Below are 24,857 nucleotides of genomic sequence, written 5' to 3'. Positions count from 1 at the left end.
ATTATATAGCACTACTTAGTGCCTGTGAGAACCTGCGATGCATGTTCAAGACACTTAATAGAAAACAAATATAACACATCACGATTCAAACCAAATAACTGATTTACTGTGGTATCAAATTCAGGTTCCTATCTTATCCCCAATTCTCCTGTCAGCAATTCACTGATGTTCGAGTTGTTTTTAATGTTCTACTACTAGATGCAATTGGTAATGTTTTAAACAGAAACATGAATTACATTTTTTTACTTTAAAATATTGCACATATTAGCAAAGAAGAGAGACTGATTTACAGTGATCTCACTCACATAGCTTGTCCCCTGCCCCCAGCTTCCAAGTCCACAAACTAATGTTAAACCCCATTTTTCTTAAGTAAATTTGTTAAAAAAGTCTGAAAAAGCTTAAATTGAGAGAAGCCACATAACAACTGCCAAGAATATCTCACCTGTGGGTTATCCATATACCACACCAGACTGTCTTCTCGTGTGTCCAGAATGAAGTACCGCCGCAGAAATTTCCCACTATTCTCATTTTCTTCAATATCCAAGAAACCACAAATGCGATTCTGACGATCCACATAAGGCATTTCTGACCCTGAACATCACACTGCAGAACAAAAAGCATAGAAGTTAAGCAAAGTTTCTTGTTACTAATTTTAACACTGTTCTGTGCCCACCCATGAAATTGAGCAGTTTCAACTAGTAGCTTAAAGAATTTTCTACAGAAGAGTAAGTGAAGCACAGCTGTTTCCCCCCACTACCACCACAGAATTTTTAGACAGGTCTTTCCTGCTACTTTGAAGGCTATACTTCGGATATCTTATTCCCTAAGTGCAAATATACAAGTGGTAAACAGTAAATGAGCATCAAGACTAGCTTTTACAAGACCACTAAAGAATAACGATTCTCCTTCACAACTAGGTTTACACTGCGTTCTTGGACATTGCCTTTCATGGTCAAAAGATCTTTCTCAGCAGCTCTACTATCCAGTGTGATATTTCCTATTTTGCCTAAGCAAATTCAACAAAAAAGGCTTTTAGAAACACTGTTCATATTTTTCTTTTCTCCTACAAAAGAGAACTTCATGTCTAAGAACAGACATCTTTTCATCCTTATACATTAAATAGTCAAAATGAAGTGGTACATGCAGCAGAGATGCAAACACACCACCTAGTCCAAACCTGAAATCCTCAATATCCACATGATACTCAGTTTGAGGGTGGTAGATTTTTTTATTTTGGGTTGTTGGTGGTAGGGGGTTGCCTTTTTTGTCTTCCTTTAAAACAATAAATAAATAAAAATCTGTACTGCTGACCACCCATTACTGCCTTACTGCAGGCTACTGCATAATTTTTTTTCCTTCCTTTTATTCTACAGGACAGTCATTTTACTTTAAGAGCAAGTCTTACAAAGACCAAAGATAAATTTGCATATTTATCTAAAAATGGCAATAAACCAACATTTAAATATGACAAAAATCAGGTCGATGCCAATCTTTCCCAGAGTAGTAAACAAACAATTCCATCTTCTTTACATTTTGTTACAAAACTCAGAAATAGTACATATCCAAAAATGTTAGTTAATGAGACACAGAAGGTTTAAGCACACCACAGTTTTCATAACATCTTTCACACAGCATTCACTGTGTACTATGGAAGTTTCTTTTTAATATTTCTTGAAATTGTTTTCTTTTACTATTTCCTTGATTAAAGTTATTTGATTTAAATATAGTTATATACACACACAGTGAGGCAGACACCTGATAACTATCTGTAGCTTGCTATTGGTACACCACAGTAAAACATGATATACTGTTAAACACATTTTAGTGTGTTTTGGGGAATCATATACAGACAAGCATATGCATTTTTGGGGATCAGATACACAAACATGTAGATACATGCTTGTACTTACAGCTATCCTTTTATATGACAAATTAGAATGTTAGTCAAATTTTGCTTCAATCATTTTGAGAAACAATTTTTTAAAAATCTATTGTTTTGATACCATACTAGAAGAATTTCTAGTGAACATTTAAAAATCATTTAAGTCAATCTGTAAAATAACTAACCTTATTATTCCCAACACCAAACTAATCCTCTGGTGCAAACTCAAGTTTGATACCTTAAGTTTGGCACCAGGGACCAGGTCTAACAGTCTCAATTCAGCAGTATTTGCAAAAAGTTGAAGAGATGACTGCAATACCATAGTGATGATGGACTATTAAAAACATTAGTGGTTTGGGTTTTTTTAATATCAGCTATTAAATCTAAAGTTAAATGAATTTTTGTATATAGCAAAGTCACATTTCTGTTTGAGATGCAAGACATTTTCTATATAGCCTCAAAGACATTACATGTCTATAAGCCTTCCATTAAGCATTTGACTGATTGGTTTCTCTTCCCACCTCCAAAAGGTAAGAGTTCCCATGTTTAATGTATGTAATGATGGTTTAAATCTTCTAAGGTATAGGTTTGTTCTTCAATAAAGTAACAAAATTCACTAAAGTAATCTGCATTTTATTGGTAGGTTCCTCAGTTTAAATATCACAGATCTAAGACAAGTTCTGTAACTGAGTTAAAGTTACAAGTAACAGCAAAAACAAACACTTGAGCACTCTTAAGACATGTCACAATCATAACAAATATCCATTGGTAATTCACACACTGGCCCTTGGGATCACTTTACACTGAAGTAACATCTCACTATAACACATCTGTAGCTAGGGGCAAGCTTAAGGGTAGCCATCCTCTAAATTATACTTCTAAGCAGGCAGAACTTGGCATCACACATTGTATTCATTTAAATGAACTGAAAAATTTGTCTTTTACGAATATTGTCCTCAATTGTGCCAGGTGGTCCCTCAACAAAATACACAGCACTTCTAGGACACAAACAATTTCAGCTTAATATCAAGAGTTTATGAAGCCCAGAAAAAACTTGTGCCTAAAAAAAGCAAATATTGGTGGCTGGTTTCCTGTCTGGGCAGGCTTAAGCTGCGTTCTCTGCAGATGTGAAGAAAATGAAACAAGGAAAACTTGTTTTTGAAACAAGATACAAATTGATCAAGAATCCTTGAATAAAGCCAACCAAACGTTAAAGCATTTATCTTTCAAAAAACTTGTACGAAAAATGAAAGGAGGATACTCATAATGCTCTGTTATAAGCATAAAATTAGCTTAAGTTGAACAACTCCAATACTGTAATGATTGGGTTTTTTCCAGGGCAAAAGACAAAATTGAGAAGATTTCTCTTATCTGTCAATAAACCAATTTTCAGACACCCCCCAAATTAATGCAGATTTTCCATTTCAAAGTACTACTAGCTAATTTCTAGCCTACAAAACAATACTATTTGCAGTTTCTTTGTCCTCTGATGACAACACAGGATAAACTATCATTAATTTAAAAACTTAACCTGTATAATTGCTGTTTTCTTCAGGTTGGTTTAAAATTCCTTGCAGGATTACTTACATCTACCAGACCGATGCTCTTAAAGAACAAGAGATTGAAAGAACCCTCTAACTTTATTATAGAATTGAAATCAAATATTAAATCATGTAACTGGTTTCCAGTTTTAAAAGTCTGCTTCCATCATTACACCTTGGCAAGATTCCACTGTAAATTAATACCAATTCTATTCAGCATTCATTAACGAACCACAATTTGTAGCGCACATTAAAAAAAATCAATTTGTGCCTTTCTTCCAGTTACTAAAGCAACTGAACACACATGACAAAACCACCACTATGACACCCTTCCTGGTAACTCCAGACTGACTGAAAAAGCAACAGACTTACCACATTACTTCTAAAGATTCATAAAAGGAATTGTACAACTCCAGCATTTACTCTTCGAGGTAGGAAATCTGGCTGGAAGACCACCAGCCTAACAATTCACCAGAACTTCAACTTGAAAGTGTTCAGAAATCAGATCCTGTCTTACACAGATACGATTTTTCATGAAATTATTTCAGCCAATTATACAACAAAAATCTCCAATTCTGTATACACTTTACAGCTCTTGTTACACGCACACTTTATTTTCTGCAGCACAGAACAGTGTAATAACTTTTCCCACTTTTAGAATCAAATATTATAAAAAGATTATGAGTTCTTAGAGAGAAAAGCTGAAATCAAACCTATAACAGATTACATACAACATTTTATTTTGCCTTCCCTCCCTGGAGTGGGGGGGGCAGGGGAGGGAGATGACATGGGTCAATGACATAGTGCTATTACAGAAAAAATATCCCTGTGGCCCATTCCCTCTTGGTTCTCACCATAATCCACCATAAGCTAAAATATTTTTGAAAACCCATTTTGTGGTGTATATGGACACTCATGTGCAAGAATCCAGAACACTCCCAGCTTCTTAAAACTGCTTCTTGGAGGGTTGTGTTGTAATCCAAAGAGGAGGTCTCACTTATTTTTGAAGTCTTACATCCTTCTTTCCAGTGCCGGTGTACTAAATTAAGTAGGCACGTACCTCATCAGCCCAGCTTCTCTCAGATTTCCCCTCTCGCCACTCTTTTCCTCTCAGGTATACCATATACCATCATTCCTCAACATTTATGTCACAAACTGAAGGCTGCCTGGCCTCCTGGGCACTGCTATAAATAAAAATCACAGATCACCTTCTCCCAGTCCATAACTGTAAATGCATGACTGTACAACTAGAACCTGCAGAGGCACACAAGCATCTCGTTTTCACCATTTATAACAGACTGCTTAAACTCTTCTACATTAATTTCTATTTTTAGTTTCACACCAGCACCCGCTCTTAAGCTCACCTCCTTTACAGTTTGGTTGCAGTCTCCATATCTTCAAGTACAAATTCTAAGCAAAACTGTTGAAGTGGCATGCCAGGTAACATTTCTGTGGCCCAATCTCTCCTTTGACAGCTCATGCTTGATTTCCACAAGCAGGCATAAACCACAGACCGCTGGCTTACTGAGAAAGTGGAACTTTGTATGAATAAATGACCATGCAATAGGCTTCACACTATCCACATGAAAGCTTGATTAAGAAATGCAGCAAGATGAACACTACTCCTTAATACCTTTTAGCTTTACTTTACAGGTGTTTTCCCCAAGCTTTGTGTATGATTTTATTATTTTTATTTCTTTAGAGTAACACTTCTACTTCCTGCTCTATTAGCGTATGGACATTTTGAACTTTGGATTTAACTTACCACATGAGATGACTTTGGGGTTCTTTTTCTGTTAGCTAAAAATATACATTACTACTTACTCATCTCTATGAAATGAAGAGCAACATTCATAAAACTACACTTGATAAATATAAAGTGATGCCATGAGTCATACCTATCCCTCCTCCCCACCCCCCTTTTTAAGCTCTACTATTTAAACTAGCTCCATCACCACAAAGGGAAGGTAAGCAGTATCCCCAGCAATCTCCAGTCTTTCCTGCAGTTCCAGGGACAGCTTAATTATTGAGTGCTCATCTTTTGCCTAGGCAATTACCATCAGCTTCCTGCTGTAAATCAGCTATTCTCCAATTGGTCATCTCTTTTACTGGCCATTTACTCCATTTACTGACTCCCAAGGGTAAGGGATGTGTTCAGCCTGTCCTGCTTATACCCTGAAGAACAGAGCAATGAAAGCTTTCCTTCTTGCATACATCCAGGACAATGAAGGGGGGTGGGGGGAGAAACCCAACCCTGAGACAATCAGCTCAGAACTGCCTCTGAAAACAAGTCACATAAATCTTCCAGAACAGTTGATCAAATTTCTTTATTTTCAACCCCTTGAAAACCTTCCAGTAGAGGTGGAACACCATATAGATAATTTAAACCAAGGGATGGTGTCTCTGCTCATCTTTCACAAACCCCTTAAGGCCACAATTTCCTAAGTACCCAGAATATGACTGAAAAACACTAATCCAGGAGCTGGAGACATGACTTGGGTACAATTCTGACACCAACAGAAGATAATTTAGGGTTGACTGTTTTAAAATGACATGCTGAGCTTTTCTATTACCCAAAGACCCTACACTGATTTGTTTTTGTTCTGGAAGGCACAGCAGACATAGTACATTTCTGTTAAACAGAGAAGGCATGACTTTGATTTCCTAGAAGCATGAAACTATTAACAACATTTTAGCAACATCTACAAATGAGAATTGAAGTCTCCAGGATATTCTTACCCCTGAATTTAGACTCCTCTAAAGTGGTCAAGAAGGAATAAAGCAGCTATGAAAGGTCAGTATACACCTGGAAGAGAATTCCTCTGCATATGAAGTTAATCTTCAAAATTTAAAAAAAACACAAAAAAAACAGTAGCATTGACCTCTCCTATCCCTGATCAAACTATGAGGCATATCAAACAATATACCCATCCCTCAGCATCTAATCCAACTTCTAACCAGGACACAATACAGAAGAATCATTTGCACTGATGAATCATCTAACAAAACCAGCAGTCTTATCTTGCACTAAAGTCTTACTCAGTCATCACTGTCTTCAAAATGCATCTGATCTGCTGTTTTCCAGGAAGACTTGTTATATCAAGGTGAGCCAATTATTCCCTTCTTTTCCCCTGTACCTCAGCAAGTCCAAACTACTCTATGATTTTAAGTCAAATGACTATAATTTTATTCCATACTACCTACTAATAAAAAGCTAAAGCACTAATCTTGGGTGCTTTCAACATCCACGTATAACCAATGTTTATTAAAATACACATTTTACAACAGAAATGCATCAAAGCATAGAGTTTGATAAACCTCCTTTTAGTATAGATGGAGGCCAGTAAAACCTGCAACACCCCACGACCCCTGGTATAATAATATGCTGGCTCAAACCAAAGCGAGAAACTGAGATGAAGTTAACCACAAAAGATGCATGCAATTAATTAAACAGAGCTCTGCCTCCCTCCCTACTACATTGGCAGTTAAGGTCTGTCACAGCCAGTTCGGTCTGCCCCCCAACTCAAGGCACACCGCTCACCAGAAAGCTGCAATCATTCACCATAGACACCAACCCATGCACAAGCTCCTCACCTTCAGGCTAAACTACAGCAACATTACTTTTGTCTAGGTAAAATTTCACTATGTTTTAGGGGAAGACTGGAGTTCTAAGGAAAATGTTCTGAAGTTACCTGAACCCATCATCCGTTGGTCTATTTCCAATACTGATCTACAAGCTCCACAATGGAACATACTGGTACTTCCTCAAAAACTTTCACAGGTATTTCTGCAGGTGATGTTTCATGCTCCCAATTTAAGCCCTTTCCTCTATTTTAATAGAGGTACTTGCAATAGCAGCCCAAGACTTTGGGATATGACGAAATGAGGAAATGCACTGCACAGGATGCAAAATTCCTCTGTCACTGATCTCTGAAGACAACCAAAACAAAAATCACTATTAGGGGTTTTCGCCTAGCTAAAATAAGTATTTAATTGTCCCTCTAAACACACTGAGCTAAGACAAAGAAACATCCTGTGCAATGAGGCCATTATAAAAAACTCTTGAAATTTATCTATTAATAACTTATAATTGATGAGTAGCCTAGAAAGCAATAAAGTGAAATAACAAAGTTAAAGACAGTGAAAGAATATGTTCAACAACGCAAAGTTTTTACAACAGTCAGAAGCGCAGTTTTCACCACTCCCTATTAAGTCTAGGTAATACATATTTACTCAAAATGAGGTATATAACCAGAGAGACAAGTACAGCAGAGGAAAACAAAATATAGGTACACTAATTCACTTTGACTTCTCATACAATCTCAAAACACTTTTTTAAAAGCTTATTAAATTCAGTTACAGGCTAGTTACAATGCTTAATAATGGAGGTCCAGAGCTGATCATTATTTTCAATTATTTTTAATGTTATTTAAAATTTTGAAAAGGCCCATAGTAAGTGCTGTATGTAAAACTGCAAATATGACAAATGAGGTCCTTGATCTTGAAAATGCTTCCATGCATTAATCTGTAGAAATTGTTCCATTCATGACAACTAAGCCAAATTAAAAATTAAGCAGGGAATAACTACATTACTTATTATTACTAGTTACTCATTAGTAAAAAAAGCTGTTTAATTTCAATCACTAGTAACTGTTTCATCTAAGCCAGCTACTCTGAGAACTTAAGATTCCACACACTGCCAACTATTTCAAATTCAACCCAAACTTGCCTTCAAATACGATAGGGCAAAAGACTCAAAAGCATCCCAATGACTTTGAAGCACTAAGACTATCTGTATCAAATGACAAATCCTGATGAAGGTTATTTGACCTGAGGAAGTTCAATATGAAACTGTGAGGCTGGTAAACAAAAAAAGCCATTTTTGAATGAGCATTGCTATTTTCACTCCAAGTACTGCATACAAACTCACCATCACAAACCTATACCTTCTTCCTGTGAAGTAGGCAAAAAAAAAAAATCAAACAGCCAGCTGGGTAGGAAATTAAGTTGAAAATATCTTCTTCAGCTTTCACAGAGTACTCTTACAGTGTTAAAGAAATGGCAGCATGTACATAAGAACATGTTATTTCTTTTTGAAGTAGTACTTTCACAATTTATCTACCATAGTAGCACCAAAATGTTGTGCTGAAAACATTGTGTAGAAGCCAAACAGAGGGAAACTTAGAAGCATTGCAGACATAAAAGATTACCTTTTACATACAGATCGAAGGGCAAGTTGGAAATTTAAATGCAAGAACATCACATTCAGACTAGTTCCATTAAACTGCGCCTTTAAGACACCCTAAAGCCAGCTCTGAATAGCTGAATACCTGCAAGCTGTGATTTCACATTACATATGTCTACTAGTAGCACAGCATATTACAGGTCACTGGAACACAAGTTTAAGACATTTAACAATTTTGCCCACAGTGAGCTTAGGACAAAGCAAGCATTCTTTTAATGGCCGTAACCAACTGTGGAGTCTAACAAGGACTGTAAATAACTGATTTTTCAGTTCATTTTAAGTATCCGATAATGAAAAGAAAACTATCGGATGACTATTTGGTTTGACCTTTTTAAAAAAATGTACAAAGATTTAATGAAATCAAAGCACAAGCAAGTCGCTGATTACCAAATTTGATTTTACAGAAGTAATTTAGCAAATTCAACACAGAATTAAAAAATGCAACTTTCATCTGTGTTAATGCATTAGGAAGGAAAAATTGTTGCCATTAAGATTTCACCTCGCTGTTATTTTAATTCTGTGGGACTTCACAGTACAGACCGCGTTCAGTTCATTGCACAAGCCACTACGCAGGCCAAAACTCCTGCTGCTGTGAGGACTAGATGTTTCCTCCAGAATTTAGCTTACTTCTCAATCATGTTAGCAAGGATTCACAGCAATTAGGACTAATCTCAGAGCTCTTCAGTAAGTGTAAGTTTAGTTAAAGTTCTTCAGGAAGAATAAGGCTTTGTCTGTCTCATGTAAGTGAACCAATAGTCATTTACAGAACGATTGCCAGCTCCTGTTTACCAAGGTGGGAGGAGAAACTTAAGCTCCCTTAATTATTTAAAGTAAAGCTTAATTAATTAAGCTTAAGGTTTTCAGGTCATTAACCCCACCCCACCCCCGCTTTTTTTCTACTCCTTAATTTAAGAAAATGAAATCCCACACTGGTATATTTAATAGAAGTCTCACCTGACAGAGACAGAAACCCCACAAAATAAAAGCTTAGCTTATCTGCAATGACAGCGTGCACTTCACTTGAGCACACACTTCACACAATTCATTTCCAAGGAGGAAGCCTGCTGGAAGCAAACGATGAGCCCAAGGAATTGTCCTCACATCAGATAAAGCTCATGTCTGGTTGCTGGCCTTCTTCCTCACCTTTCTTATTTGTGCAATGACACAAATACCAGTTTACTGCACAGCTGTTGTTCTGCACAAACACTGGTCTTTCTCAAAGCGTAAATTACGATGCATACAGCAAATAACAATGCTCCACCTACAGAGTAATCCCAATACCACCAGGAAGTCGTCAGGCTCCTGGCACTTCGCAGGATCGCTGTCTGACCTACACACAGTGAGAAGGAAATTTTCCAGAAGAATTGCAAGTCCTGTGTATGTACAACAACATGCCTGGAAATCCTAAACTTATCATGAGTATGCAACAGGCTGATTTTCAACATACTGTACTGCAGCCTTCCCCCAAGAAGGGAACAAACAGACCTCCCAAAGAAATCCTGGTTCTCCACCCAAAAATCAGCGCACCAGCACAAATTGGGAAGAGAGTATAAATAAATTACAGCACCTTCAGTGACCTTGATTTAAGAGGAAAAAAGTTCATGAGAATAAAAATATAACCAAAGCCCTGAGTAAGCAGACACGCTTTTGAAGCGACATCCTTTAAGCACTGCCACCTAACTATGCAGCACTACTGCACATACAGGCACTCAGTCTGCCAGCCAGAAATAACTCGCCAGATTAATTGCTTGTACAGCCTAAATTTCCATTTGTTGTTATAAACCTCCCTACAGAGTTAACCAATATACTTAAAAACATCTTTTGAAGTGCATTTTTAAGAGGACTGCCTATTCTTACAACAAACCCAACATGTAACTGTTTTAGCGCTTAACAGAAGAACATTTAATTAAGCCACCAGTCTGAGCAAGTTCAAACATACTTTCTTGGACATGGGATGTAAGTGTGGTGGGTACTAAAGCACTCATGGAGAACATATGAATCAAAATAATTACATATTAAACTACTGAATTTATCACCTGTCAGTATAGAGAGGCTGTTCCTGGGAGTGTTGACTCTTAACAATGAGAACACATTTGCAAAGCTTGATAATTGCTGTCTAGTCTACATTGTCAGTTTATAGCAATGACAATACCACCTTACATTTCCCACCAGAAGGATTTTAAATCCAAAATACTTTTAGCTCTATGAAGTTAAAGACACTGCTGTTTAGAGGTGGCTGTGAATTCTTTTCCCCCTGAGGGGAGTGGGGAGGCAAGAAGCTGATCTTTCCTCATCCTCTTTCTCATGAAGAGACAGTAAATCAGACTGAACTTCAGAGACTCTGCCTACCACGCCAGCAGAATAAATGAACAAAATTGATAGCTAAAACATTCGGATATAATGATTACCTAGAATTAAAAGCTTTTTCCCAATAAGAGAACAGTTAATAAAGAAACAGAGACAGCTTTGTTATTGTTCCTTCCATGGCAGAATCATAACAGAAAAATTTTGCCTGGTTCATTCAGCTTTAAGCATTGTTTTTATACTTTTTTAAATAAACAAAACAGTGCAGTGCTACTTAAAGCTTTAAGGACTTGCTTTCTCTCTTTTTAACTGATTCAAGAAGTTTCCAGTCAAAACCTTCCCCTTCCCCTGCCAATTTTTCTCATTTTACTCCTTCTGCCTGGAGCTTACCCCTAGCTTTAAACTTGGGCGGTCTCCTAGAACTCTCCCTCCTAGCATTAGGGAGCTATGTGCCCCATGTTACCACTGCACCTGAACACATCAAAATGTGACTAACATACCCTTGTAACACTTAAGCAATGCCGAGAGCTGCTACTGCTCTGCAATTTCAGTATGAGAATGGGGGGACAGAGAAGCAGCTTGTCCCAGGCCACACAGGAAGCTTTCTGGCAACACAGTGAGCTGAACCTGTTTCCCAAGTGCCAGAGCAGGAACCTCGCCATTGAACCACCTTTCTTCTACATAAAATACCTTAAACTATTCAGATTTTCAAGGCAAAGGCATATGTTCAAACCTGAAAACTGTTTAAACTGTTGAATGCCACAAATGTCTACCAGACCTGCAACTCCCTATTCGTGCAGATAACATCTGTTAAAAGTAAGTGGCTCATAGTTCTGCACCAGAAAGCTTAATAAGTTCCTTCACCAAGATTAAAGAAACACCTACACATTCTAGATGCTTCTGCAAGTCCCTGGAGGGAGAAAATGCTGCTTAGTGCTGAGACAATGAACCAAGCTTCCTTCCTCAACAGTAACAAAACCCTGCTACTTTACCTAGCACCAACAGGAAAGTGTTATTTATAAAATTGAGCTATATACAAACACGTATCTAAATGTTTCTCAAAGTTAGCCTGCAGCATGTATCAAGATGACCTTACACTTACAGATTTTCAAAGTCCTAATTTCAGAGATCAGTGTATGAGTAGAAAAAGTTTTGAAGCAGCTCAGTCATATCTCCCATTCCATTTCAGTCATTCTGTGCATTGAAGTAGAACTTCAAAACCTGAACTTGACCCATTCTTGTCACACTGACCTCTTCTGCAGCTAATTTTTTTTAAAGCAGCTACATCATTTCTGTATGTGAGATAAATATCAAAATCCTATTGAGCTTATGTTTCTTATATAATTTTATAAAGCATTGAGAGCAATGCTGCTAGCCACATCTTGTTGCATTAGGCTCAAAACCAAAAGAATACACATACTGACTGTTCTATTTCTTGTACCATTTGTTTCCTACTGACATCTACAGCACTCACTCCATTTCGTAAGAGTGTTTTATGCTAAAGCCAGCTACCTAAATTCCCATATTTTGGCAGTCACTATCCTGTATTTTCATGCAATTATACAACTGCACTAAGATTTGGCTCCAAAACCCATTAAGTATTTACTAAGAATATTTCTATCGTTCATAATTATCAAGGAAAAAACCTTTTGCAGGAAAGATACATGCTCTTGTATCACAAGCTATTGTTTAGACAAATACTGACATATAGCTGGATACAAGAAAGTGCACACCACAGCACGCAAGGAAACTTCGCTTATAACATGCACTCACTTCCCAATGCTGCTGGTTTGCTGCATTTTAAAGGAAATATATTTTCTACAATAGCTGTCAGCTTAAATAGCCAGGAACATTTATTACTAAAGACATTGATGGAATTCTAAATCTACTAAAATAGATTAAGAATTTTGCAGGCCTGGCAGCTTGGGCTATGTCCAACACTGCACTGGAGACTCTATTACAAGTAGAGATCTGTTCACATTTCAGTAATGTCCACAAGTTCTTTCTAATCTGTTACAGTCAATAAAAACTGACTTTTGCACTTCCTCTCTTCTACACTAAGACTTTGACATACAGTCAGCCCTTCTCATTCCTGCTGATATAGCTTCCTCGTCTTCTGAAATAAGCCCCAGGTACCTGGAAAAACCAAGGCCTTTTCCTTCATTCAGGTCTTTTCCCCATATACGCGCTTCCTTATTTCCCATGTGTGTCTCTCCTCCCTGTCACTCAGCTACTCTCCCAAGGAAGAAGAAGCACAGGGGGAAAGGAGGAGGAGGAAAAGTATTAAGATGCTTCCTACTTTATTCATACACTGGTTCTTCTTTTGTCTATTCTCTAATTTATATGAAAGCATCTGCTCCTCCAAAACATTTTAACACTGCAGTATACCCATCAGTGACCTACTATGCATCTTTTTCTTTGTTTCCACCCTTGAAATGCATAGCTATACAATGGAACATAAGGCCAACTGTAGTTATAAAACACAGAATAGCTTAAGAAAATAAATTTCATCTTTACAATTTACTAACGTGGAAGTAAGTTTTCCATGCTAACAAAATAAAACTGCAATGTTTAATAACTGCAAAAAGAACACAGGACAGTCACACAAAGCTTTACTTTTTATGCAAAGCTGCCTCCGGCAGTTTGGTATTCAATGATATTTAGGATACACACACAAAAAAAACATTATTACCTCTTGAATTACCACTTTCTGCAGCATCAGTGCTTATCTATCCCTGAATTAAAGGCTCTCCTCCAAATCTCAACCAGGCTAAGAATCATTCTACCACAGGAGATTTCAGCCTACTTTTAACACATACTCATGCAACAAACAGGAAAATGGCACTTGTACGCTTCTCTGCTTTACATACTTGACAGTTTTATGTCTTGTTACTTGTGTGACTCTCTCAAGTGAAAATAACCAGTAGGAGACAAGACTGCAGGGACCTAAAAGGCAAGCTCACTGTTCCAAACCCACTGTTAAGACTTACTAGAATGCAGCAAGTGTCCTGTGATTTTATCCAATGTGGCTCCTCATAAGAACAAGTGATAAAAGTTAAAGAAGTCTTCCTACACATAACTGGATGTACAGACCTTCTCAAGGACTACTGAATTTGCTTTAATGCTCCATCTGTAACTCAGTTGTGAAATAAACTGATAGAAGACTTCATCATACTTCATAACTGCTTTCAAATCAAAAGTATTTGAAAACCCCATCCTTAAAGGCACAGCATTATAAATTCATTAAGACAGAGTAACTCATCATAGAGCAACCAGCCAAAGTTGCCACGCACAGCTCCAACTCAGTAAAGATTGTGTTTGTGCTGCATCATAATGAACACAGCCCAAGAATAAAAAGGAAGTGGACAAATCAAAGAAAAAAACCCCAAACCCTGCTGGATTCAACAGTGAGAAGCTATTCCTGGCACCTCATAGGCCCAAACCGTATGATCAAATATGGCTCTGTCTTCCAGTGGCACGTATGGGACTAGGTAATGGGAAGAGAATAGAAAACGTATCTTTACAGACACGATGGCCTCTTTTAGCAATTTGTCAGAAGGCAACAAAAAAGCTGATGCCATTCAGCTTACTAAATGCAGGGATGTCTAGTAGTCTCTTTAAAAGTACTATGCTTTTGTAAGGAGGTGAAGCATGGAGAGATCTAGCTCTTAAGAATCTGAAAAAAAAAAAAGCAATTCTCCCTCTCGGCCTTACTCAGATGAGCAACACCTTTTTCTTCATGCCTAATTCATAATTCTCAGCCTAACAAATTAACAACTGTTTCCCCACTTGAAAATAAACCATTCTTTTTTGCTTGTTTATAACTGTACCTTTATAGTAAAAATTAGACTTTTTATTTGTAAAAAAAAAGCCTCAAAACAGGAGCCTGTTCCCCAAAGAGAAGTTGTGCTCTTGATGTTACTTTGCAAACATTTTATGCAATAATATATAATGCCTTTTATGAAGGTTATGCTTTAGTAACACCTAAGGGAACTGCACAGACATACAGTATTTAAGTCCATGTTAAGTCAGTGGCATGCCAGATGCACATCTAGAATTTTATGTGTGCTAAAAACCGCAAGTACGACAACATTAGTTACAGTTTAACATCTATTAATTGTCAAGTTATCCATTTAAAGACACTTTGCTTCAGTAAATAACCAGTCCAGGTTACAGCTAAGCTAGAACACAACTCAGGGGCGCAGGCTTGCATCGCTCGCACAGGCAAGAGCTTTCCGAAATAGTCCTTCAGAACTAGCGCCTGCACTAAAAGCAAACCAGCCGCTAAGTGTTAGCTGTCCCAGTCACACTCAGCTCTCCTTGAAGCTGCAGCTCGAGATTTCCACAGCAAACGCCAGCACCACCGAGAAAGGCCGGGCCGGGCAGGCGGGGTGCCCCGGGAGCCCACACCCTCCCGCACCATCACTGCAGGGCTCTGCCCAGATAACATCGCTCCTTCCCAGAATGCTCAAAGACCGAAGTTGAGAAGAGAGCACAAGAAAATAAATAAATAAATAAAATATTACGGGTAATGAGATCATCCTCTTACCTCTGGGGATGTGACAGAGCCTTGACTGCTTCACCAGGGCAATTATGACACTGCCCCCGAGGTAACACGCGGGGGGAGCCCCGCGGCGGCGGCTTCCAGGGAAAAGGAATAAAAAGCGGAGTAAGGGAGGGGGGAAGGGGAAGGCACAGAGCGGGTACGGCCGAGGATCTACACAAAGGCGGAGGCGTCGGAGGAGCGGGACGGTGCCGTGCCGGGTCACACACCGGGCGGGCACGGAAGGGCGAGCATCGGCCAAGGCGGGGCCAGGCCGCCCCGCGCCTCAGCCCCCTGCCCCGCCTCAGCGCACTTACTGGAGTCCAAGGCAGTCCGGGAGCCCCCGTGAGGAGAGCCGGGCCGCGCGGGGACCCACCGCCTCCTGCCGCGCTACCGGCCCGGCTCAGTTCGGCCCAGCCCGGCCCTGTCTCTTCCCGCCCCTTCTCCCTCCAAAGAAACTCCGCCTCCACCGACCGCGGCGATGCCGCCGAGGCCGCCGCCGCCGCCCCGCTCATGCGCCGCAGACCCGCTCGCCCGGGTGGCAAGCGTACGGCCCGGCGTCGCGGAGCCCTCTGGGATATGCAGTGCGGTGGGGGGAGGCGGTGGCGCGGCGCCGCAAGGCCTGGCGGGAGTTGTAGTTCTGCGGTGGCGGGGCCTGGCGCTGCCTCGGCGGCGGCTGCCTCGGCGGAGCTGGGCAGGGCCGGCCGCCGGACGCGGGCGAGCGTCAGCCGCCAGCCAGGGCACGAACGCGTGTGGCACCGCTTGGCTTCTGCGGCTCCGCTTTTTGAACGTGCAATTGCTTTTATTTTAGTGTTAAATTTAGTGGAGAGGAATCACCCGTTGGGATGTGCGGCGGCTCCCCTGCCCCTCACAGGAGGCTCCTTGGCCCAGGTGCCATCTCACAGCTTTTGAAGGCACCAGTCACTATCGTTCTGGTGGCGAATAACAATTTCCAGTCATGGTATTTAACCAATTCTAACGGGAATTGTCTTCTAAGCACATGTTATACCAAAATGCTTTGTGTTTTCCAAAATCGTAATAAGAGATTATTTTCCTAGCTTAAAGCTGTGATATCTCTAAAATTAGAAACCATTTGAACTCAGCCGTTGCATGTAAATACATCTTTGTTTCAAGCTGGCATTTAACAACCGTACTCCACTGTAAACAAAAGCTGTAATCAGAGGGCAACAATAAAGGCTGAAGTCAGCGGCAAACAATGCCGCACCATTCCCATGGCAACTTTTTCCTACCGAATCCTGGCTAGGTCACACACTCTGCAGCTGCACGAGCCAGAAGCTTTTTCAATCTGGACTCCATTCACAATTATTCATACATTTTTTTGATGATTTTCACTTAACAGTGTTTTACTGGAGTTAATGCAAGACGATTAACAGTAGCCGGCTCCATGTCCCTCCCCCGCTTAGGTCCGGATTTGCCATTTCTCGTGCTGACAGAACTGTCGCGACTGTGGCAGCTCATTAAGCGAGTGCAGGATGTGGCCTGCCATCACACTGCGCATGGAAGAGCCCTGTGCTAAAACTATGTGCCCTTTTTGCAATCAAAAAGCCATGCAATCAAAAGTTGTTTCATAATGTGCGCGCAGAAGGTGGCAGAATGAAAACTATTACTTCCTCCAGCCTCCCAACCAAGGTTTGGGTAATGATGCACTGTGAAAATAGAACTCAGGAAAGGAAAAAAAGAAGATGATTACATTTAAAAGGGGGAGTATATTTTACTGGAATCAGGTAGCAAAGCTCATATCCTAGTTTACTGTAGTTTCCATCACAGAAGACTGCTGCAACTTTCCTTTTGAGATGGCCTAATTCTTCCCACGTTTGCAATGTAGTGAGGAGACAATCAGGTGTATAAAAAACTACCTTTGCTTAAGCTGAGATACAATCTTTTAAAAATAGCCAAATTCTGTAAGTTGCACTGTTCACAAAAGTGTGTTCACCAAATATGCATGCGGGGAAGCAAAAGATGAACTCAGCCATTGACCAGCGTGAGATGGAGAAGTGAGCTGCCACCAGTGCAGCTTTTCCCCCATTAATTACACAGAAAGTGCAGGTGAGCCCAATAGGGTATGTCTCCATGTTAAACCATTTAGGTAGCAATCTTTGATGTCCAAGACAACCTTATGTATGTGGAAACATAAGTATAGCCATCTCTAGTGCCTCAATTTAAAGCAAAACTTACTTTCAGTAGGAGGCTGCTCACAGTTCTAATGTTATGATATTGTACTGGTACACAGCCTACCTGAAGCTCAGCTGAGCTCACGGACTTTGAAGCAATTCCGTTTTTTCAGTATTCCTTTCTGTGGAGTGTGCAAAGGTAACGATTGAAATAAATTGTGGTGACAAACAGATGAACTTCAGATCTGAACAGATCAGATCTTGCGGATACTTTCCCATTCTTCTGCAATGCAAAGTAGGTGTGCAAAAACTACAAAGGACAGAATCCATTTTTTACCTCCCCTGCAACATCTAAAAATGGTCAAGAATAAAGTCTGCACTGGCTTCTGCCTCATGCAATGCCACTGACTTCAGTTTAGAGATTGTCTCGGAGCCCAGTATATTCCAGCAGAATTAGAAGACAGGCACTTATTTCCTCCCCACTTGTCTCTATTCATAGTTTTCAAAAGCTGGCAGGTGTTCTCACAACAGTCTTCGGGCTTGGGAAAAAATATTGGCAGGCCTCTTCCATACCAATCCTTTACTCAGGAGTTGCTTGTGATTCTCATCACTGAAAGGGGTAAGAGAGTTTGGACATCAATTCCTGCTGGGATTCCAGTTACTCAAAATACAGTCTGTAATAGATGACATTTGGTGGGTCACCTGCAGCAATATGCACCTTTAAGAACACATGTTTATTTCACAAGGTATGGAAAATCCTAGTCGAATATATGCATATAACCATAATACCAAAACAGTGTCTTTCTATACAGGTATATACAGACATACAGATATGAATATGCATATCACATGTATACCCCACATATATAAATAAACGTCTTGCATGTCCTGGCAATGAAGCAAAAATATTCAACCATCCCGAAATATCCCAATTCTTAACTTTTCTAGTTGTATTTCCATGATGGATAATTTTATCCAGCAGAGGAAGTTCAGCAACTTTATACATACACATAAATAAAGCACTATGAACAAAACCTCACTTCATTGCTCTAAAGAAATTAATTCTGCCTTAGACAAAACGGTTTTGTTAAAACTAGCAGTTATGTTACAGTGGAAAGCAGGGAAAAGCCTGGTCAGTGAATTACCAAGTGCAGAGCAAAATGGTCTCACTATATTCTTTTCTTTTATGGGTTCAATATTGCAAATTCCATCCACATGCAGTATGCCTCCTGTGCACTATTTCAAGAGGGGTGTTACTGAACTCAGTGGGACTGCTTTTCTTAGAGGCTATGATCAGGCAAGGCCGTTACTCTGCTGACACCTTCAGTGTTCGCAACCAAGGAAAGCTTTTCCATTGTTAAACTTTATCCCAGAGGATGAACATCTGAGTTTCCTGCAATGACGCAGGGTTGATGAGGTGATATTTATTACCGACTTAAATTATTTATCATAATGTAGAGATAGACAAAAGTTCGCCAAGGTTCTTGTCAGTATGACCTGGGAAGAACCCCCCTTCATACCTCAAGGTTGCCAGTCATCATGACTTCAAACACATGAGCAAGATGGACTGTAAGAAACAAGGTTGTCTTCTCCACCTCGGGAACACACCCTTGTTCACCTCCCATTATGGACAGTCTCTGAAGCTTGAGAAGATCCCTGAGCTATCACTAGCTAATGGGTAGTGAAGGAAAAATGTCCCATGGATCATTGCAGGCAACTAGCTAAAGCACTAAAGAAGGTGGTTTCCCTCCAGTCATTGCCTTACAGCAAAACTGTATGTGTGATGGGCACCTTGAGGGCAACACAGCCGAGCCTTACCCCTGCATGCCTCCCAGGGGGAGGAAAGGAGCAGAAGCATTAAAATCCCTGCACATGTAAGCAGAGTTTAATTCAGAAGCTGCTTTAAAGCGTGTTTACAATATGCATTTTAAAGCCTCTAAGTGAGAGCCAAAACTTCATCTCTTCTGATGCAATTATGTTGACAGAGCTTGGAAATTTGATCTCACTTGGCGGCTGAACTCATTCAGCTTCAGCTTCCAGTTGTTGGATCTTATTATTAATTTGCTACTGAGGTAGAAAAGCACCCTGATGTAACTGCTGTGTATAAGTCCTGATAGTGATGAAGTAGCTTCTCAGCCTTTTAAGTACTCTATTTCCCTAAAAGTTATATTTAAACACTTTGAGCTCATTAGCGCTAGGAGTTTAATATACTTACGTTGCAGTTGTTTACCTTATTTCTATGTGCATAGTATTATCCTAAAATATATTAGATGACAATTCTTCAGTTTCTATCAAACAGTGTGTTTCTAATTTTCTTCCATCATTTTTAGATATAAAGTTTATTACTGAAAACCAAAAAGCCCCTTTTTCTTCTTTATTCTACCTTAGCCCAGAGCCCTTCCACTTAAAAAAAAAAAAAATTAATTATCTTTAAAATATAGTGTCTCCGTAATAAAAAGTTTGAAATGTTTTTTTCAGCCAGGGAATCTCACTTTCATTCCAAAGCTTAAAAGACGAGAGCTTAATCGTCTTCAGAAAAGGGCATATTCTGCACTGAAACACAAGCAAACCACCCAGAGGGCTTTCAGCTTGCATGGTTGTTGCAGTCACTTACTCAGCTCAGGCCGGCGCTTTGCTTCCTACTGTCGTTGGGCTCAGCAGTGTCTTTCCCTAGAGAAAGCCAGCACGCAATGCTGTATTGGTCTTGGGATGACGATAGAAGGTCAAGACGCGTGGGTTTGCTTTCTAGCAGCGTCACAGACATAATGCCGGGCTGCTCGCAGCCTCCCCATGCCTTTCCTTCAGCAGGCATCCTTCACCAGATGGTGGTTAGCAACGTACACCTTCTCTTGTGAGGGCCTGAGGTCTACATTGAGGGTATACAATAGTGTGAACATGATTTAGTACTAGAAGAAGTGATAACTCTGTTGGAGCACACGGAATGTGAGATGGAGGTAATGAGATGCACTATTTTATTTATTTAATTTTTCACTATGCATTGTATTCCAGAGGTCATTTACATTTATATTAGGTAGTATACTGAGGAGCAAGAGATGGTTGAAGCTGCTCTCATTTGTACTTTTGCCTGGAACCATAATGTTAGACTTCACTGTTAACAACTCAGAGTCTTGGAGTGACGGTCTAAGTCGCAGTCACGGTGGGTGGAAGTATGAAAGCTTTCATTCAGTTATAGCAAGATCCCAAACTACTTTGCAATACCCTGCCCCGGCACACCCTTCTGCCTTAGCTGTGGCTAATATTGCCTTAGCTGTGGCTAATATTTCCATGCTGGGGAATTCCTTGGTGACGGCACTCTGGGTTTCCCCATCTGGTTGTGCCAGGCAGTAGGTCGAGGCAGTGTGCCAGGTGGCAAGAGTCCCACTGCTGGTGCCATCAGCCCTCAACCCCTCTCTTTGGTACCCACTCATGGACATGCTCCTTCAGCATGGAGGAGCCCCCACTGGAATGCCCACAAAAGTGGCAAAGCCTTAGACCAAGGTTTTTAATAGGAAGAACAGCTCTGCCGGTGGACATCCAAGCAGCAGCATAATCTAAAAATGTACTGTTTAACGTAAGAGGAGTAACTACAGGGGCCCCCAGTACAAGGTCAAAAGTGCCTCAGCCCTGTGACACAGCACAGCACCAGCACAAGCTCATTTGATAATTTCAGACGGGGTCAACATTTTTCCCAGCTTACTTTTGCCTGGCAGGCACCATGCCAGATCATGTATCACCTGGCACTCTGCAGCTGGCACAGAGGCAGCGTTAAAGCCAAAAGCTGGTGTGAGCTCCAGAGAACATGCCGTGGCTCATGTGGCTGCAATGCAGTTGTGTGCCCACCCAGCCTAATCCTGACCCAGCCTGTGCCAGTGGGGGACGGGCAGCTGCAACTGTAGCCCAAGGAGCACCTCTCCAGTGGGGCTTTGTCCCTCTCTCAGGGCAGCTGAGAGCAGGAGAGACATCCTCTGACATCCCTGGGGCTGGACTGGGCACATGGGTCACCTCTGCACGCACCCAAATAAACGTTAGCCCTGATCAGGAAGCAGCAAGTGTCAAGAGAAAGGCTGGTCTGGCTTCTCACACCAGGGCAGGTCGAGGCACTGCAGGAGCCGTTCTCCTTTGGGAGCAAAATTCAACATTGCCTTCGGCGCAGAGGAAACTGGCCCAATACTGATGGGCCAGTTTCATAAGCCTGAAGGATATATGCTTGAAACGTGTTTTACTTTGTAAAAGCAAAGAGCTGTCATGATTTCTGTATGGGCAGGGAGCAATTTGCAGGGCTGGGAAGCAACAGATATTGGTGGCTGTTAAAAAATGTACCAAATTGAGTGTACGGGAACCCTGGTTAAGAGCTAACATTGTAACTTTTAAGCTCATAAAATAAAATGCAAGAAGCAATTATTAAAGGTTTTTTAAAAGATAAGGATATCTCTGTAAAATCCACCATATTATACTTCACAATTTCATATAGATAACAAAAATTACAACTCTGTGTCTACATTTAAACAGGAAAATAGAAGCAATGGTTACCATTTCAGAACACCTATAAGGAATGCAAAAACCCTTCAATGTTCAGATTTAGAACATGTTTGAAAATCTGAGGTTCTGGTGACGTTCCCACTTCCAGCTCTCTAGCCTGTTGGTGTCCCCTTCCCAGGTTGTTCCTTGAGTGCTGTTCTACACCTCCTTCAGAAAAATTATTTCGTAGTGTTTCAGGTTGGTCTCTGAGCATCCTTCTAGGACAATCCCCATTTTCCCAGCTCATTGCTTCTGAAGAGCTGCCAGTATCTTCCAGTATTATTTGTTTTTTATACTGTTTTAATACCATTTTTATACCATTGTGTCATCCTGCAAACTCTACTGCCTTCAGTCATGTCACTTTTTATTTACATTGGAATGTAAAGGAATTTGGTCCCAAACTCGACCAAATTTCAGTGTTTGTAACTTCCAGCTGCTCTAATTTTTAATACAGGAAGCCAAAGCCTCTGCACATTTTGCACATTACACAATGGGTTACTGACATAAACTGATTGTGAATATTTTGTCATCAAAATCTGCCCATCTTAGAATACTTGCATTTGTATTCCATTCTCTCTAGGATTTACACTTTTATTGAAGTCAGTGCAAGGACAAGGCTTTTTTAGTGTGTTCTTATGGTTATGAGTGCAGTTATGACATTGTCTATAAAATCCCCCATTGCCAACAGTACCTATCCAGAAGCCACCCTCAGCTGGTAACTGCTGATGGGGGAGACTGCCGGAGCAGGAGCCAGAGCCAGCTCCAGCCAAGCTGAGCAGGGGGACAGGGTTTTGCACAGCAGCCCCTGTGCCTGGGGCACAGCGAGTACCCACTGCAGGGTACAGAGGCAAGCATGGCCTCTCCTTCTTGACCCCCAAGGATGCTTTAGGAGATAACAATTTTTCCCTGGAGCCCTTTTTCAAAGCCCTGTTGCCATCAATGAGTACACCCAGGGCTGAACACGGATGAAATTGGACTGATGCTGAAAATTATTTAACTGACAATGCACCCAGCACTGCTCTAGATATTGCTCTAGCTTGCCTGGCTTTGCAGAATTTCCTTTCTCTCCACAGATTTTCCACTCTTGCTAAAACCAGCTCCACAGGTTGTGGCAATAGCTTCAACGGGTTGTGCAAACAGCAGCATTGCCAGGTCATCTGCACCTCGGCTCAGCTGGTAGCAATGCTGTCGTCTCTCTTCCCTGCAATCTGTCATCCTAAAGTAGACAGATGTTGACAGCTGTTCTCATGCCCAATACTACCTTTGCCGTCAAGCTACTGTGCTCATCCAGCCATGATTTATCTAAGTTAGCCAAGTGGCTTTGTATTTCGAAGCTACAGAGCCTATTTCTGTGGTAAGTGGATTGGATTTTTATTTCCCCGGTATCTGGAAAGGCAACATTTCCAGAAGGTGCATTGGGCTGCTCTGTGACAGTTTAGGATTTTTTAATTATTATTCTGTGGACAGCTGGGCTATGAAATATGTCAATCTTTTCTTTATGACTGAGTGCAGTTCTGATATTAATGATGAAAAGATGACTGGTTCTGTCAATCCTGTTTGTCTTGGGGAAAAGAAAAGAGAAATGACCTAGTCTTTGGATCATTTGGTAGGCTTATCACACCTTAGAAACATTTAAAAGCAACTGTAATGGCATGGGTCATGTGTCTGACTGGGAATGACCTCAGTGGTATGAAAACAGCTCTGCAGATGTTAAATAATGTCTTATCAACCACTAACACAAGGATGAGTTAAAGTTAGAAAGGAGCAAGGTAGAGCTGATGCTGGGGAAAAAAAGGTAAAATGAATATTTGATGGCAATGAAGATGTATATATTTCTTCTTACAGAAATTGAGTTATAGTTTTGTTAAAAGCATCTTTCAGTTTTGTTAAAAGCAATAAGAACTCAACAGAAGTATCTTATGGTCCTGTTTTGAATTAATTATTAACCAGCAAGAGTAATCAAAATCATTAAATAAATTTGGCTCTGTCCTTTAAAAGTGTAGCAGAGTGGTTTGCAGTGGCAGACCATGGCCAGATCTGACATTTCTAAGGGAAAAAAGGATGGGCAAAATAGAGCAGCTGGGTTTTGCAGCACAGGCTGGGAGAGAGCAGAGGTGGACCCGTGCTGGGGGACAGCCCTGAGCTGCGCTGGGGCACAAAACTGCCTCTTAGGGCACAGCCCCGCAGGGTTGCCTTATGTTGTTGCAAGTAATGGCATGCATATCTGTGGCATGCAACCTCGGAATCCTTGAGTTGTTTTACAGTTTGAAGCTAGTAGATAAAGAAGTGTCCCATTCACTTAACGGCAAATGATTCCCTTGTTTGGAGTTATACTGTCATTTATTCCTTTTCCGGCTCTTTCATTTGAGAAATCGGCAACCATCGCCTCTTGAGACTGAGGAATTTCAGTGCTGCTTCTCCTGGGTGAAGGCTGGGAGAACGGTACGCGGCACTCTGGTCTGTGGGAGCAGCAGTACTCATGGTGATGGGCACCAGCCTGGACCTGGGGAAGCATCTGCCTCGTCTGAGGTTAGGGAGCCATCTAAGCATCAACCGCCCTTGGCTCCTATGCCCCTAATTCAGGTTGTTTAAATGAAGAGACTTTTGTGAATGCTATAAAACCTCAGTTTACTGAGAAACCAAGGACCAGCGGGCTGTGAGAGGAAGCCAATTTAGTCCACAAAATGCAAGA

General features: G+C 40.7%; 1 protein-coding gene across 14 annotated transcripts in view; it reads right to left on the bottom strand.

Moving 5' to 3' along the window:
- PLEKHA1 (pleckstrin homology domain containing A1) overlaps window positions 1-16,087 on the bottom strand; it is a 38,990-nt gene extending 22,903 nt beyond the window's left edge. For 5 of the 14 annotated variants that reach the window (XM_075107466.1, XM_075107452.1, XM_075107459.1 and 2 more), the window contains exons 1-2: window positions 15,522-16,028; window positions 443-603 (exon numbers count right to left, since the gene is read on the bottom strand). In XM_075107466.1, the coding sequence (XP_074963567.1) occupies window positions 443-583 (141 nt within the window). In that variant the 5' untranslated portion in view covers window positions 584-603; window positions 15,522-16,028. Of the gene's footprint in view, window positions 1-442; window positions 604-15,521 lie in introns of all 14 variants that reach the window. The other 9 variants (XM_075107453.1, XM_075107460.1, XM_075107463.1 and 6 more) reach the window with 3 other exon arrangements.
- Window positions 16,088-24,857: the final 8,770 nt, after the last annotated feature.

This window comes from Phalacrocorax aristotelis, chromosome 12 (assembly GCF_949628215.1).
Source record: "Phalacrocorax aristotelis chromosome 12, bGulAri2.1, whole genome shotgun sequence".
NCBI classification, from domain to species: domain Eukaryota; kingdom Metazoa; phylum Chordata; class Aves; order Suliformes; family Phalacrocoracidae; genus Phalacrocorax; species Phalacrocorax aristotelis.
The sequence above is the reverse complement of the archived record's forward strand: the minus strand, read 5'-3'. Positions and strand labels throughout refer to the sequence as shown.